The sequence below is a fragment of the Leucopleurus acutus genome, assembly GCF_964270905.1.
Source record: "Leucopleurus acutus genome assembly, chromosome: 4".
Lineage (NCBI taxonomy): Eukaryota > Metazoa > Chordata > Mammalia > Artiodactyla > Delphinidae > Leucopleurus > Leucopleurus acutus.
Window position 1 is genome coordinate 3,659,630 of NC_139146.1, and position 14,085 is coordinate 3,673,714.

General features: G+C 59.9%; 1 protein-coding gene across 1 annotated transcript in view; it reads right to left on the bottom strand.

Annotated features, from left to right (window-relative positions):
• Nucleotides 1-10,724: 10,724 nt before the first annotated feature.
• The window catches only part of SORCS2 (sortilin related VPS10 domain containing receptor 2), a gene marked incomplete at both ends in the record, with an annotated part of 481,188 nt that continues 477,827 nt past the window's right edge, over nt 10,725-14,085 (bottom strand). The window contains 2 exons of the mRNA XM_082837533.1: nt 10,725-10,789; nt 12,567-12,712. Coding sequence (XP_082693659.1) covers nt 10,725-10,789; nt 12,567-12,712 — 211 coding nt within the window. The remainder of the gene's footprint in view (nt 10,790-12,566; nt 12,713-14,085) is intronic.

Consider the following 14,085-nt stretch of genomic DNA (forward strand, 5'->3'; position numbering starts at 1 on the left):
GACCTGGTGCTTCAAGACCAACTTGAGTCACCACGACAGTTGGGACCGTTAACACCTCCCAACCAGGATGGTCACGCACCTGGAGCCCCGGGAGTCCAGGGGAGGTTGCATCCCCTTGAAGCCTCATGGCGAACTGGTTCTGTAACGTGCATCCCCTCCTAACCCTCCCCATGGGTGCGCACGTCGGGGGAGACTGCGCTGGGGGTTGGGGGAGAGCCCGTGCACCCTGGGGGGTTGATGGACGCTGGCTTCCGTCCGAGGCAGGTTCCTGGGGATCTCCAGTTCCACTGAGACCCTCCGGCCACAGCCTGGGCCACGGGAAGAATCCCCTCTTGGTTTCTAGACACAGTTGGTTCCTGTGGTAGAAAGCCCCCCCGCCCCCCCCCCCAAAGTCCTCTTCCTCCTAAAACAGTAAACATAGCGATCTTTCGACCCTAGAGGAACTGCAGACAGTCCTGCCATCCGGGACCTGAAGGTCACAGGGCAGTGACTCTGCCCACATCCCCATCCAGTTGTCCATTTTCCGTGTGAGAGACGATGGTGAGCACACGGCAGCTGCTGATGCAGATGTGGCACCTTTTACGGCAATATGCACAGCTCCCAGCGCCTGGGATGCAGCTGACCCTTTTGGTTCCGTGCCTGTTGGTGAAGTTGCTCCCACCTGGAGGGAATCAGCGCGTCTCACAGGTCTAGGCAAGCGCTGCAGCTCTTTCTAAGCGGCCAGGGAGGCTGGCATTTCCTCCTTCAGAACCTCAGCAGCATCAATGACGCTGACTGGGTCTGGTGAGGAGAAAACAGCAAGTTCTCTCCAAGCCTTCGTGGGACACAGATGACCAGCGGCTCTGGGCATTGCACACCGGGAGGATTTCGGAAAAGGGAGCTAGAGGCTTGTGCAACCATGAGAAGGGCTGGTGGCAAGTAAGTCAGGAATCACCTTTGATTCCCTAAGTCATTGGCGCTAAAGAGGGCAGCTCTCGAGAACCAGAAGCTTCTGCAAATCTCAGGAACCTCTTGGGAATTCTCCGTAACTGCCCGAATCTATGGCCGCAAAGCAAACGTTCCCAATCTCGTGTCCACCCGTACATCCACCTGTATCCAACTCCTGGGATAACAGGGCCCCAGTCTGTCCAAATCCACACACGTGTCTCTTGTTGGGCAGATGCCACCTCTGTCCCAGCTTCTCAGGAGACCTTCCAAGGGGATGTTAGTGATGCTGGGTGGGTGACAGACAGTGCAGCACGTGGAACAAGTAAAGGCAGCGATGCGCCACCTCGTGGGCCGTTCCTGTCCCGACGCCAAAACAGAAGGCGCGGGAGCCAATCTAAGCACCACCTCTCACCCTGCAGCTGTCCTAAGTCTCACCCCAAAGCTTGGTCTCAGGCAAGCGCACAGGGACCTTTGAGCTTCTTGCCTCTCTGGTTTGCACATTTATTACGATGAATGTCGTCACGCGGTACTGAGGCCACCGCCATCCCCTTCTGCCTCCTAAACTGCCCACAAGGGGGTGCTTGCTTTTGAACCACCCCTTGGTTGATAAAAGGGCGTCTTTGAGGGTTTTTTCCTTTGGAAGGTGCACAAATGACACATTTTTGAACACTTCAAATCTACGTGTGCCCTGCTTCCTTTACCGCTGAGTAAAACCCAGACAGAGCTGAGTCATCACAACCCCCCCTGATATCTCCCGGCCTCCGGAACAGTAGAGAAACCTCAGCGCTACTCATTCCCCCTGGTAAGTATTCTGTTTAGAACTTTGTAGGACTTTTTAATCTTTATGGTTCAAATTCTGAAATTCTTACAGGATGGACTTTGGCCCAACACTACACAGGCCTTTTGATCTGCGGGCTCAGAATTTTTCCAGCTCCGCTTGTGTGCCCTGATTCCCAAGGAAGCCTGTGTTTCGTGCAGACCTCCTTCCCTCTGTCTCTTGCGAGGCTTTCATTTACCCTATCTCTCCTTCCCTTGTTATTTTTAGAGATGCGTAATCCGTTCTCTTCCGTGGTGACATCTCTTCCGCCTTCTGCTCTTTATTACCTTTAATGCAAATAAATGCTAATTCCGCTCCTGCCTTTTCACTTTTCCTTCTCACTCCAGTGACTCCGCTCCTACTCAGCCTGTGAACTTCTACTATGTGGTTTCAAAGAGGGCATGTTTTCTGGCATTCATATCGAGACACGATGCACACAGTTTTGAGCTGTGGCCGTGTTTCTCTTCAGTTACTTATCCTTGAATGAGGTGCACTCCCTCCAGGCCAAGTGTTTTCTGGTTCACGAGCTGTGTCCTGTCTCCTCCTCGCTGCGTTCTTAGCTGCTGGTGGAATCCTTTTCCACGTTAATCTCAAAGGCAGCGTGATGTGCACCCCAGACGAATTGTGGGTATCTAGCAGGGCATCGCTGTGTGTGCACGTCTGGAATCGACCCCGTGGTCTGGGGTTAAGACTACAGTCGAGCGTTTACATCGACATCATCATCAGCAGCAGCCCTCTGCGGTGGTTCCTTGTCCCAAATGCAGGGATACGTGGTGACCCCATCTCTGGCTCGGGGTGAGGGTGGGGGAACATGTAGCTCAAGATTAAGACAGTGAGCTACAGGGATTCCTCCAGGATGACCATGTGACCTGACCAGAGCCTCTGGACTTTATGAGAGGAAGATGCCCAGGCTGGAGCTGCTGCAGCCATTTTGTGACCTGAGGACACTTACATGGCTCTGTATCCGAGCGGTGGACTGTGGCTTGGAGAAACAGAGCCATACCAAAGATCTCCATGTAACACTATGATGCAAATCTTCAGTGGGGCCTCCGCACTGCTGGCAGTTTTAACAACTTCCTTAGCCAATCCACTTTCTCACTCTCCCGATAAAATTTCACACCTTTGGGACTTCCCTGGTGGCGCAATGGTTAAGAATCCACCTGCCAATGCGGGGGACATGGGTTTGAACCCTGGTCCGGGAAGATCCCACATGCCGCGGAGCAACCAAGCCCGTGTGCCACAACTACTGAGCCTGCGCTCTAGAGCCCACGAGCCACAACTAATGAGCCCATGTGCCACAACTACTGAAGCCTATGCGCCTAGAGACCATGCCACTTGCTGCAACTAGAGAAAGCCCGCGTGCAGCAACGAAGACCCAACGCAACCAAAAATAATTAGTTACTTTTTTAAAATTTCACACCTTCTCCTGTTTCCCTGGCCCCTTTCCCTCTTCTCCCTTTCAGGGATGACCTTACCTGTAACTTCCCTGAGAACTCAGAGCAGCTGGAAGAGAAGCTCCCACCCCACGTGCTTCTAAGCCCTCCAGTTCCCCAGGGTCAGTGGTCCCCGCTCCCACCCGACCCGGCCCCTCAGCTCATGCTTGGGCTCTGTCCCACTCACGCCTCGAGGACTTGCTGCTGGGCATTCCCTCCTCTCCCTCCTGTACCTTCTGTCTCTCCACGTCTATTAGCTCATTCTCGTCCACATGCCCCCTTAGCTGCTGCCGCAATTCTCTGCCCTTGAGTCGCCAGAAAATTCCAGAAAGCATTATTACGTGCACTGGCTGTCCAGTTCCTCACCTCCCGTGATTCCCTTGACTGGCCCCCAGGAGGGGTCTGTCCTCACGCCTGCCTGTGCTCTGTCCTCACGACTTGCCCTCTTGGCAGCCCCGGCCCTGCTGACCCAGCCCTGCTCTGAAGCAGCCTTCACGTCCCGACACGGGGTCCTCCCTCTGCCTGCAGAAATGCCGTGGTCAGCGGAGGGCCTGGGCTGCCCAGGGGTGTCCGCCTGAATCCCAACCCTAGATTGCTTTGCACCTCGCTGCCCTCGACTCTGGGGCGCCTATCTGGTGGGCTTGCTGTCAGCGCGGTTTATGGGCCCGTGCTCGAAAGTTGCCCACATCGGACTTGATACACGGTGGAGACTAAGTGGGAGCTGCCGTCACCACTGCGGTCACCTTGGCTTGTGGCTCTGCTGCCGGCACGGCCCCTCCCGCGCCTCCGCAGGCAGGTACTGCTGGGCCGTTGACAGGGCTGAGCCCCGGGGCCGCAATCTGTGACCTGCAAATGATGAGAATGGTGCTGTGTCTCAGTGTGGAGCCAGGGAGCGTTTTGGAACAAACCATCTGCCCAGCCCGGTACCGTCGGAGATTAACAACGTAATTATAACATCATGCGAATGCCAGTGGGCTATGAGCACAGGCTATTAAAACCCCTGGGCTGGTGCACTTAGTGCCTGCAACGGGCAAGTCTGAGCTCGATGGGCTGCCAAAGCCCCCGGGCCTCGCAGGCCCCAGTTGTGGAGATGAGGCAACCACGGGCCACGCGCAGCCGGGAGAGGCTGGGAGTGGCTGGACCGGCCCCTGGGCATCGCTCCGTGGTGGAAACAGCAGCGCATGGTGATCGTTGTAGCAGGCTGGGGCTTGTGAGGTGTTTTCACATCTAATGGAATCGGGATGAGCAGGGGCTGGGCTGCAGTGGCCGGAGCCCCGGCCCGGCCTTACCCTCACCGCATAAGCCGGGTGGGCGCACCTGGCCGCCCTCCTTGGAGCTGAGCTCGGGGGACGTGGGTCTCCCCTCCGGTTGGTCCTGCTGAGTGGACAGCAACTGCCACACAGAGACTGCTCCCCCCGAGGGCCACCCCTGTCTCTAGGACCAAGGATGCTGCCATGGGCACAGCTGTGGCTGGACCACACAGAGACTGCTCCCCCCCAGGGCCACCCCTGTCTCTAGGACCAAGGATGCTGCCATGGGCACAGCTGTGGCTGGACAGCCTGGGCTGGTCCTCATGAAGCGGGGGACCATGCACCACGGAGGCCCAGGGTCGGGTGGGGGTCCCAGAGGTGCTGGGAAGGCCTGGCCGAGGGTGGACCTGGGGAGGGGATTTGGGGAGGATGGAAGAAGCCGGATGCCTTGTTGTCGGGAAGTGGGGCCACGCGGTGACTGGGCGGGTCCGTGACCTGGGCTGGAAGGAGGGGGCTCGGGGCCTGAGCCGTGATGGTGAAGGAGCCGCCCCCGCGTGCTCAGCTGGACGGCGCGTGGTCATCAAGGTCGTCGCCGGCTGGTCTGTGTTCAGATGTGATAACTGCTGGCTCTCAGCTCTGCCGCAGAGGCCTGGTCTGCCGCCGGTGACCCTGTCTGTATCGGACGGGGGAAGGCCCAGCCCCGCGGTGTGTGCCTGGCGGGGCCCAAGGTCAGGGGCCGACGTGCTCTCTCTCTCAACTCAGTGGGGTCCTTCTCGAAAGGGTCCTGACCCTGACTTTACACGAATCCCCACCAGAATGGGATTGGCCTTGACACCAGCCTTGGCGCCTTCCGGGGGAAGCGTCACCGTGTGCCGGGGTGTCTTCTGCAGGGGTCCCTGGGCCGTGCCGCACAGGAAGGAGGTGACCACCTCCCCATGGGGACCCGCCGTGGGCAGGGGGTGCCCCTCCGGCCCACAGAGTCGCCCGCTGGCCTTGCAGCTGCTCCCTGGCCGGAAGGAGGCCCCCAGGTCCTTGGAGGGGGACCCTCTGTTATTGACGACGTGAAACTGGTTGGGTTTCCGTTTTAGCGACAGAGCCGGAGGGACGAGCCCAGCGGATATGTGAGGAGGTATTTCTGCTCCTCTGATTCCAGTTTGTCAAGGGCATTGCATGTTTCCGTCTGTTCCTTTGAGATTCGTTGCTACCTGATGACTCTGGACGCCAGACTTGGGTGTCTTGGGTGAAAACCAGCTTGAGTCTGCCTGGGATTTGGGGTGTCTCTGGAGCTTTAGAGCAACGCCTCTTATTTGGGCTAAAAATAACTTCCCCCTCCAAGCGCCTCAGTCTCCTCTGTGAGCAGGGCACACTCATACCTGCCCCACTCACAGGAAGCTCAAGCGTGATCACAGAGCCTGCACTTTGTAGCCGGCCACGTGGGCATGTTTGTGTCCTCAGAGTCCTACCACGAAGCCGTCACTGCTGCGACGTGGGGCGTCCTGAGAGCCAAGGTCCCTGCGTGGCTCCCTGGCCCCAGTCTGGCCCATCGTTCAGGAAAGTGTTGCAGATGGATCGACATGGGAACAGCAAACATCTTATCACACCCACCAGCCTCTGCCAGGGAGAAGGGCCCCGACAGAGCCGCCACGCACGGAAGTGGGAATCAAGATTGTCCACCAGAGGGGGAAGGAATTCTCCCTGCCCCCCAGCGCCCGACAGGAGAGGACATGCCAGTTTCTGAAGCTCTGCAGACACACCATGGGCGCCAGCTCCCGGGTTCTGTCTCTGTCTCTCCACGCGCACCACACGGACACACACACACCTAGACACACACCTCCCCCCAGACACACACGCACACACCCCTAGATGCACACACACCACACACACACCTAGACACACACACACCCTAGACACACACACCCCTAGATGCACACACAGCACACACACACACACCCCTAGATGCACACACACCACACACACACACCCCTAGATGCACACACACACCACACACACACACCCCTAGATGCACACACACCTAGACACACACACACACCCTAGACACACACACCACACACACGCCTAGACACACGCACACCCTAGACACACACACCCCTAGATGCACACACACCACACACACCACACACCCCTAGATGCACACACACACCACACACACACCCCCCTAGATGCACACACACCACACACACACTTAGACACACACCTCCCCCCTAGACACACACGCACACACCCCTAGATGCACACACACACCACACACACACCTAGACACACGCACACCTAGACACACACCTCCCCCCTAGGCACACACCCCCCTAGATGCACACACACCACACACACACCCCCCTAGATGCACACACACCACACACACACCCCTAGATGCACACACACCACACACACACCTAGACACACACACACACCCTAGACACACACACACACACCCTAGACACACACACACCCTAGACACACACACCCCCCCCAGACACACACACACCACCAGACACGCACACACCTAGACACACACACACCACACACACACACCCCTAGATGCACACACACCACACACACACCTAGACACACACACCCCCTAGACACACACACACACCCTAGACACACACACCACACACACACACCCCTAGATGCACACACACCACACACACCACACACACACCTAGACACACACACACACCCTAGACACACACCCTGGACACACACGCACACACACGCCTAGACACACACACACACCTAGACACACATACATACCACACACACCTAGACACACACACACCTAGACACAAACACACCTAGACACAAACACACCACACACACCTAGACACACATACACACCCCTAGACACACACACACCCTTAGACACACACACACATGCCTAGACACACACACCTAGACATATACACACCTAGATGCACACACACACCTAGACACACACACACACACCTAGACACACACATCACACACACATCACAGGTACATGCATAGACACACACACCACACATCACACACACACACACCACACGTCACACACACGCATAGACACACGCACGCACACACCACACGTCACACACACGCATAGACACACGCACGTACACACCGCACCCAGGCCTCGGCACAGCACTCCCCTCCTTCTCGTCCTGCTGGCCCCACTCAAACATGGCCTCCGATGGAAGGGCTGGGTGGGGTCACTGCCCCTGGCCCTCACCTCCCTGTTGGATCCTGTGGTCATCGTCAGCTTCCCCGCCGGCCCGGGGCCTCCTTCAGGCCCAGGGCCTTCGTCTCGGGCGCTCACAGCCCCGGCCCAGGGCCTGGCATCGGTTTGGAGGGGCGTGAGATTGGCAGGAAGTTTCTGAGGACGTTGATACTGAACCCCACATGTTATGATCCAGAGAAGGAGGGGGGTATTTGTGTGAGTCTAAGTGTGTCTGTGTGAGTGTGAGTGTGCATGTGCACGGGGGTGGTGAGCTGCCCACGTCCAGCCTTCCCCTATCTGCTCCTGACTCCTCTGTCTCCTCAAAGACAAGCGGACGGCATTTCAGGGACAAGGGGCTTCCGTCCGGCTGGGGTGCCCCTGCCAGTCTCTCAGCCCCTGGCCTCTGCGCCTCACCTGGCAAACGGGCTGTGCTCCAGGGCCCCTCAGCCGGCCATCAGGGGAGAAGTGAGGTGACACGGGTGTGAGGATGTGGTGACATCACTGCTTTGGGGGTGGCACGTCCCGATCCCATGATGGAGACGGTCAGTGTCAAGGCACCTGCCCCCCAGAGTGCGGGAATTCCTCCCGGCCTCTCCCAGTGTCCCTGACACCGAATTCTAGGGCCCTGGGTGAGTGTTTAGGGAAATGGCTTCATAATAAGGCAAACGCTGACCGTATTCATTTCATCTTTGTTAAAAGCATCACAAATGATTTATTGTTTCTTAAAAAGGAAAAATAAGAAAGAATCGATCGCATCTCTGTTATGTGCATATACGAAGTATGGGCTCAACCCGGTTGAATGAAACGTTAGCTGCCCAAGCCCAGCCCGTTATTCCCAGGTGCCGGCGCGTGTACCTGTACATCAAATACACAGAACCTCAAACGTAGAACCGGATAAATCCATAGACCTATGTGTTGATTGATACGATTATGGGAATAGGAAAGTATCAGGATATAGGTGCCGACTTATTCCCAGGTTCTTGGGTCCACACACCCAAGATGCTCTTAATAGAAATAATGACATAAAATACATGAAAAACACAAATAGCAAAAGCGAAAACCCTACCCCGACAGAGAGAATGAAGCTGAGGGTCAAGGAAGGGCAAAGGGCTCATCGCCCGCAGGCACTGCTGAGCTGGGGGCTGTGTCCGTGCTGACCTTGACCTTGGACCTGGACAGTGCTGACACATGTCTGACCCTGGTTCTGACACTCACAGGACGGGCCGGGTGCGGGCGGACAGCAAGACACAGGGTTCCTAAGCCGTCTTTGGCGACCTCGGGCAGGCTGCGGAGAACCCAGCCTCTCCCACACAGCCCCCCAGCTCCAGTCTGGGGTCCGCTGCCCCAGCCCTTCCCCGAGGAGGGTCTTGAGGTCGGCTTGCAGGGCGAGCTCTGCGGGGCTGAGCCAGGAGCTCCAGGCGGTGGGCCGGCAGGGTGGGGAGAGGGACGCCTCTGTCGCCTGCCCCGTGACCTGCAGTGACCCCTTCTGAGCTGGTTTCGGGTGGTCTGAGTCCCCGTTTGTGACACAAGGAGCTGGACTCTAGGGGTCCCCCACTCCACAAGGATTCAGGGCCTCCCACGTGTTCTGGGTGTGAGGATGCATCCCTGGTCTCCCTCCCGCAGGCCATGTTTCTTTTCTGGGCAAGTGGGCTAGTGCCCCCCAGGCTTCATTCCGGACTTCCACGGCCAGCGAGTTCCTAGCCTGGGCTGTGGTGTCCCCGCCTCTGAGGGGAAGGCCCCGGCCACCTGAGAGCCCAGCCTGCCGGGTGGGTAGGGGGAGGAGGGAGAGGATGGGGAGAGGATACTGATTTCCAGTTTCAAGGCAAAAGGTGAAAATCTGCCCCCATATATCCCTAGTGTCCCTGATTCTAGGCATCTGAGAGTGAGTGGAATCACACTGCACGGGGAGCAGGGGGCTGGCTCCTGGGCACCTCTGCTGCCGTCTTGCTGTGTGACCTTGGGAAAATCACTCCCTCTCTGGGCGTCAGTTTCTCCATCTTCAAAACGAGGAGCGCACTACTTGGCGCCCTTCGGGCTCTGCCGTTCGAAACCCCGCCTGGTTCCCCGTTCCTAAGTGCGTCCCTCAAGCTATGCGGAAGCACAGAACACTCTGGGCATCTAGAGGCCGTTCCCACCGCGGCCACTAAGACGGGATCCCACAGGCGGGAACCCCCGTGCGAGGGCGCCGCCTGCTGGCTTCCTTCAGAAGTGCAGGCGCTGGATCCCTCGAACCCTGTGTGGGGCTGGGGCGAGCTGGGTGGGGGGGAAGCCAGGGAGAGCCTTTGCCTTGTGGGACCCAGGAGAGAAGGCTGCCAGAAGGGGCAGAGGAGCATCCCTGGGCATTCTGGGAAAGGGGTTCCCGAGAATGGGGCTACTGCCTGGCAATAAAAATAGGAAGTTGAACACCCCCCCTCCCCCCACAAACGCAATCAGCTACCTAGAGAGGTATTTACATTATCTGCAGTTTAAAAAGAGGAAGGACAGCGGCAGGTGTGGAAGGCGTTGCTGGGGGGCCTACCACTGGCTTTCTGGATGCTGGCGGGGCGGTGGACACCCCTGCAGAGGGACGGCCCTGCGGTGGGAGCTGCCTTCCTGGAGGTTATGAGGAAGGAAGCAGGGCCCCGCTGTCCCTCTGCTGGCACGGGAGCCCGCGGCACAGGTGATGGGGCGGGTCTGCGGTGCTGAGAGCCCGGCCTCTCCCAGCCTCTGGGGGACCAGCCTCGGCCACGAGAAGTCAGGCCCGGCTGCGGTGACCAGCCGTGGGCAGCCAGGGCGGCCGTGTGAGGTCCAGAGAAGTGCCCAGAGTCTGGGAGGGCGGGTGGCGCAGCGGGCAGCACGTGGGCCTGGTGTCCGGGGAGGCAGGAGCTGGCGGGTTTCCTGGGCGGCCGTGGGCTGGGCGGGCTTGAGCTGGACAGAGGTGCATCTGTCGTCTTGCGTGGACACAGCTGGAGAAGGAGGCTTTTCCGAGGTCTCTGAGGGGACGCCGGTCCCAGCCCCGTGCCGGTGGCATGTGTGGTCCTGTGCCCTCCACGGGGGATGAAGCGGCGGAGAGGATAGAGCTCTGGGCGCGGCCTCCAGCGGCATCAGCCCACCAGGTAGCTGTGCATCTCTCGGGAGTTGACGCTCAGGACCACGCCGGAGTGATTCCCTGGAGGCACAGAGATGCCAGGTGTGAGCACACGCCCGGCCGAGGGGCAGAGAGAGGACGGAGGGCCGTGCGGGACACGGTGTGGCCTCAACCGGCGTGCGGGTCGTCCCGCGCTTGCTGCAGCCCTGCGGGTCGTGCCTGGACGCGGGCGCGGAAGGGTGGGCGTCTCTAGGTTTCCTGGGAGGAGGGGTGACTGAGGGTGGGCTCTCCTGGTGCCGGCACAAGCAGTGGACCCAGGGGGCCTCCGGGGGTGAGGCCATGCCCGCCAGCAGCCACCATACTCACTGCCCTGCAGTGGCCGGCCTGGCGTCGGCGGCAGGGGGAGGTAGGAGGGGCTCTGTGCTCCCCGGGAAGGGGCACTGCAGGGCGGCGAGGCAAGGCCCCAGGAGGCAGCCGGAGGGAGAAGGGCACAGTGACGGTCAGAAGGGCAGGGGTCTGCCGGGGTCCTGGGCGGGGCTGTGTTCTGAGCCTGGGGGCCGTAGGCGTGGCCGGTGGAAGGAGCCGGCGCGGGCTGCCCAGAGCCCCCCAGACCCCCGGGCACGTGGGGAGGAAGCGGCCCAGAGCTTGCAGTGGGGCCGCGGGGGGCATGGGGTGGTGAGCCCCGCGTGCCGGGGGACACCTCATGAAGGCGCGTCACCTCACGGCCTCGGTCTTGTCACCTGTAACTTGGGGACGATAATATGGCCTCCCCTAAAGGATGGTGGGGGGGTCCGGAAGGGACCGCCCCTGAGGATTTGCGCAGGGCCTGGCACACACTAAGTGCTCCATTAAAAGAATCCCTTATTATTACGCTATCATTGCTCTTCGGGGCTTGACGGCAAAGAGCTGCGGAGGCAGGAGGGCCGCTCTCTCATCTCCCTGGGACGCCCACCCCTCTGTCCAAGCTTGGGAAGCCCGGGTCCACCGGGAGCCTCTGCCACCACCTTTCACGTGGGGTGCGACACCGCCTGATGAAGATGGGGGTGACCACCTGGGAGGCCGCGTGGGGCCCCGATGCTCTCCAGCCACTGCTGGCCTGGGCTGGGGGGTCTTGGGGCGCACGGGGGAGCTGGCCCCGAGCCTGGGCTGCAGCGTGGGGGAGGGGCACAGAATCGGCTGCGCCTCTTCTCGGCTAAGTGACTTGGGAGACTGGGTGGCTGCTGTGAACCTCAGCTGTCCCATCTGTCGAATGGACGCACGGCCAGGGCCTGCCTCCCAGGCTGGCTGCGAGACTGTGCCGGGAAGCAGCGGGCCTGCTGAGGAGTAAGCGCCCGGGAGATCGGGGCTGTAGTCACCGTCCCGGAGGCTGCGGACCACAGCCCTGAGAGGAACCCGGCGGGGCCGGCGGCTGTGGGACACGGTGGGGCTGCGAGGTCGGGGAGCTGTGGCGGACAGGAGTGGTCAGCTCCCGACCACTCCAGGGAGAAAAGAGGGACGTGGGCTCTGGGGTCCGGCAGGCCCGCGTGTGGGTCCCAGGCCAGCCGCTTGTCCGCTGTGCTGCCTGGGTGAGCAACGTCACCTCTCTGAGCCTCACCTCCAATCATTTAAAAGGTGAGGACAGCCATTCCACCTCCCACAGCTCCGGGGACACAGTGGATACGGGGTGGGGAGGGATAAAGGGGCAGTGACAACACAACCCACGACGGGGACACGTTTCTGGAGCGTCCTCCTGGCTGCAACCCAGGGGTGGGGCGGGCGCCGTGTAGGGGGTGCAGAGAGCGGCTGGTACGGGTGGGGAGAGCCAGCGGGGGCGGGCAGGTGGCGAGGGAAGGGGAGGAGCTTTCGGGGCGGGCATTACCCAGAGTCTGTGAGTGGAGCTCGTCATCTATGAACTCCTCGGCCTGGATGGCGCTCTGCACGTCCTGGCTGTGGCTCACGGGACTCGTCATTTCCTGTTCCTTCTCATTGTGCATCTGGGCGTACACGGTCCTGCCGGGGCGTTTCCTGCGGGACAGAGGTGGGGACTCAGGGCTCTGCCCAGGATGCCTGTCCCCAGAAGCCCCCAGCAGATTCCTGGGCCATCCCTCTGTGTGGTGCTGACATCGCTCCTGGGCCTGTCTCCTGCCCTGTCTCTGCTCCAAGCCACCTCCTCCAGGAAGCCCTCCGTCCCGTGAGCTCCGGCAGCCCTGGGTTTCCCTCTGCCCCCGTACACGGGGTGCTCGCTGTCCATCCGTCTCCCCTCGGCATGCTGCAGGGAGAGGCTGTTTTATTTTCTTTCAGGACCCCGTCACCTTGCACCTCAGGGCTCTGGTTGGATTGGCATGCGTTCCCACACGGCACGTGATGTTGACTGGCTCTGAGAGGCGCTTGCTGAGCCCTGCCCGGGGTTCTGGGGCTGGCTGCACCGTCCTCAAGTTCCCATACCCTCCAGGGCAGAGGGAGAGGAGAGCAAGGGCACAGCCCCCTCTGCCTCAGCTGGGACTGGGCTCGGGGCCCCTGGACCAGGCTCCTTCATGTTCAACACCCCAGTTAGTTGGAGCAAAACCCCAAAAGAGCCCATGGTCCCAATTTACAGAAGAGGGAACTAGACTCAGCGGGAGAGTGGGCTTTCTCAGAGCCACTCACCAACACTGGCAGTTCTCTGGAAATATTGAGATGGAAGGATGCACATTCAGGGCCCAGGGTGGGTTGGGCCATGTGGCCAGACCCAGTGGACTGCAGCACTCGATGGCTGTGAGCCTCTGAGACTTAGGGGCTGTTTGTTACGCAGCCGGGCCCAGCCCACGCTGACTGCTGCGTCAGTCAGGAGAGCCCAGCTCCCTGGGCTCCACAGAGCTTAAAGCCTCTGGGCAAATGGGGCATTTCTCTCTGCAGCTGCAAGGTCCTCCCCTTGCTCCTCCCTCCCCGTCCTCTGGGGACAAGGTAGTAGGTTCCTTCTGGGCCATTTACACTGTGTGTGATAAATCTGGAGCAATTTGTGGAAACTGCAATCTGGCCTTCAGGGGGTCTGAAGAAGGCAATCGAAAGAGAACGGAATTCTGCCGCTTTCACTCCTGACCTGCCAGGCCTGCCTTCTGCCCACCCCCAGGCAATCCTGCCGCCCTGCGATTCTCAAGTGCCCTGAGAGAAGCCCAAATGGGTGCACGCAAACTGTGGTCCAAGGGGAAAGAGAAAGGGGTGGGGGCAGGTCCCGGCTCCAGCCATTGCCTCCAACTCGGCCCTGACTTGGGAGGCAGCGTCTAAACCGTTTTCTCGTTCAGCCTCTCAGGACTCACACCCCATGGCCTGCCTCAGCCAGGCCTGAGCTGGGCAGTTTTCACAAGGTCTCAATTAAACACGGCGTTATGGCAACAAGGGAGACGGGCACAGGAGAAGGT